At 41.9% G+C, this 2015-nt stretch overlaps 1 protein-coding gene across 1 annotated transcript in view; it reads right to left on the reverse strand.

The window, feature by feature from the left end:
• The window catches only part of GALNT8 (polypeptide N-acetylgalactosaminyltransferase 8), a 30193-nt gene that overhangs the window by 15115 nt on the left and 13063 nt on the right, over positions 1-2015 (reverse strand). The window contains exon 4 of the mRNA XM_009288531.2: positions 1775-1958. Coding sequence (XP_009286806.1) covers positions 1775-1958 — 184 coding nt within the window. The remainder of the gene's footprint in view (positions 1-1774; positions 1959-2015) is intronic.

Consider the following 2015-nt stretch of genomic DNA (forward strand, 5'->3'; position numbering starts at 1 on the left):
AGCGAGGTGGGTGTCGGTCTCTTCTCCCAAGTAACTAGCAATAGGACGAGAGGAAACGGCCTCAAGTTGCACCAGGGGAGGTTTAGATTGGACCTGAGGAAAAGTTTCTTTACTGAAAGAGTGGTTAAACATTGGAACAGGCTGCCCAGGGAGGTGGTTGAGCCCCCATCCCTGGAGGTATTTAAAAGACGTGTAGATGAGGTGCTTAGGGACATGGTTTAGTGGGCATGGTGCTGTTGGGTTGACGGTTGGACTCGGTGATCTTAGAGGTCTCTTCCAACCTTAATGATTCTATGATTCTATGATGCGCTCATAAAGCTCAGAGAAGAACGTAGGGAGTGACCACAGCTATCGTAAAGGAAGCTGAACTTATTCCAACACCAAGGGGACCGGAGAGTGGCCTTTGTTGCAGATAAATGGCAGTATCAGTTGAGTGGGTCAACTGGTTATGTACATGGCCTTCCTAAAATAAGGAATAGAAAGTATTATCTACCTGAGCCAGCCAGACCAACATGGGGGAAGTGTATATGTGGCTCAGCCCAACATAGAGTATAAAAATTGAACACCCAGAAAAATGAACTTCGAAGAGAGCAACATGCTTGAGTTGGCTTCAACCCATGTATTCCTTCTCAGCAACTAGGGATGCCCAGCATCTTGACGGTAAGCATACAGAGAGCAGTAATGTGAATCCCGTTTGTATTGTGATTCAACTGTATATTGCAATTGCTATATTGTGCTTGTGCTGTGATTTCAGTATAATGCTGTATCACTTTTCTAAACCAAAATCCCATGTATCTTCAAATAAGTAAATTTAGTATTAAAACATTAAACCCTCCTCATGTGGAATAGCTAAAAGAACCTGGTCAGAGAGTACTGGACTCTGACAGAGGGAGTCTTTTTGCTAGACCCCAATTGTTGTTAGGCCTAAGACAACTGACCTTATCTCTCCCTACATACCCTTGACAGCCCAACCTATCCCAATGAGTCCTGAAAGCCATGACTAAAGGACTTCAGCATTACCTTTAAGACTGTAACAGCTAGGGAGTGTCAGTTACTGTGTTATTGAGAGAGAAAGAGAGATCTGGACCACACAGAGCCATTTTGGCCTGAGAGGGACTGGGAGAAGAACCTTGCTCCCAGAATGTGAGACAACATGGACAATAGTCAGCCAGCGAATCCAACAACCCAGAGGGGAAAGAATGTAAAGAGATTTCACACAAAACAGTACCATAGACATCACTACCTAACAGAATGTAAACATCCACCATCAGCCACTTGGTTTGTCTCTCTTTGCAAAAAGAGTCCTACAGAACTAGGATGCACTGTTAAACTAACAGGCAACAGCAAATAAACATTAGCCAAAGTTGGAATAAGAATCAAATCAGTTTAAAGTCATTGGGTATTATGGCTGTCTAATATACTTATAAAGGGCCAAAGTTGCTGGCAGTGGAACTAAATAATCTGCATCATTCTTACGTTATTTCACTGCATGATTTTTTTTTCCTAGAAATACAATAAATATACAGAGAAGGTACGGATCTCTCTCTTCCTCTTCACTAAATAGCTTACTCTGTTACCTGTCTGCTTTGCTATTTATTTCAAAAAATTGTATCCCTTTTCCTCTCAGAAATAAATGACTTGGTGGCTGTTAATTAACATGTGGCGGGCTAGAAAAGACAACCATATACGGGATGCCTGTCCCAGCTACACAGTTATACTCCTTGTCCACCTCTCTCCCCCCACTTCAGAAACCCTGCAGTCTTCATAGTCTTACCATGCCATGTTCACTTCAATATGGGCATCCAAAATTGCAACAACATCTGCAGTTGATGCCTCCCAGCCAGAAATCCGGGCTTGTGTTAGGCCTTGTCTTTTCTGATGTCTGATGATCTTCATCATTCCAGGTTGCTTTACATTGTAATTTTTGATGTGTGTTTCCAAAGGTCCTTTCAGATCATCTAAAACCAGCCCCCACATTTTAATGATTTAAAAAAAAAAAAAAAAAAAAAAGTTAA

This window comes from Aptenodytes forsteri, unplaced genomic scaffold (genome assembly GCF_000699145.1).
Source record: "Aptenodytes forsteri isolate BGI_AS27 unplaced genomic scaffold, ASM69914v1 Scaffold73, whole genome shotgun sequence".
In the NCBI taxonomy this organism is placed as follows: domain Eukaryota; kingdom Metazoa; phylum Chordata; class Aves; order Sphenisciformes; family Spheniscidae; genus Aptenodytes; species Aptenodytes forsteri.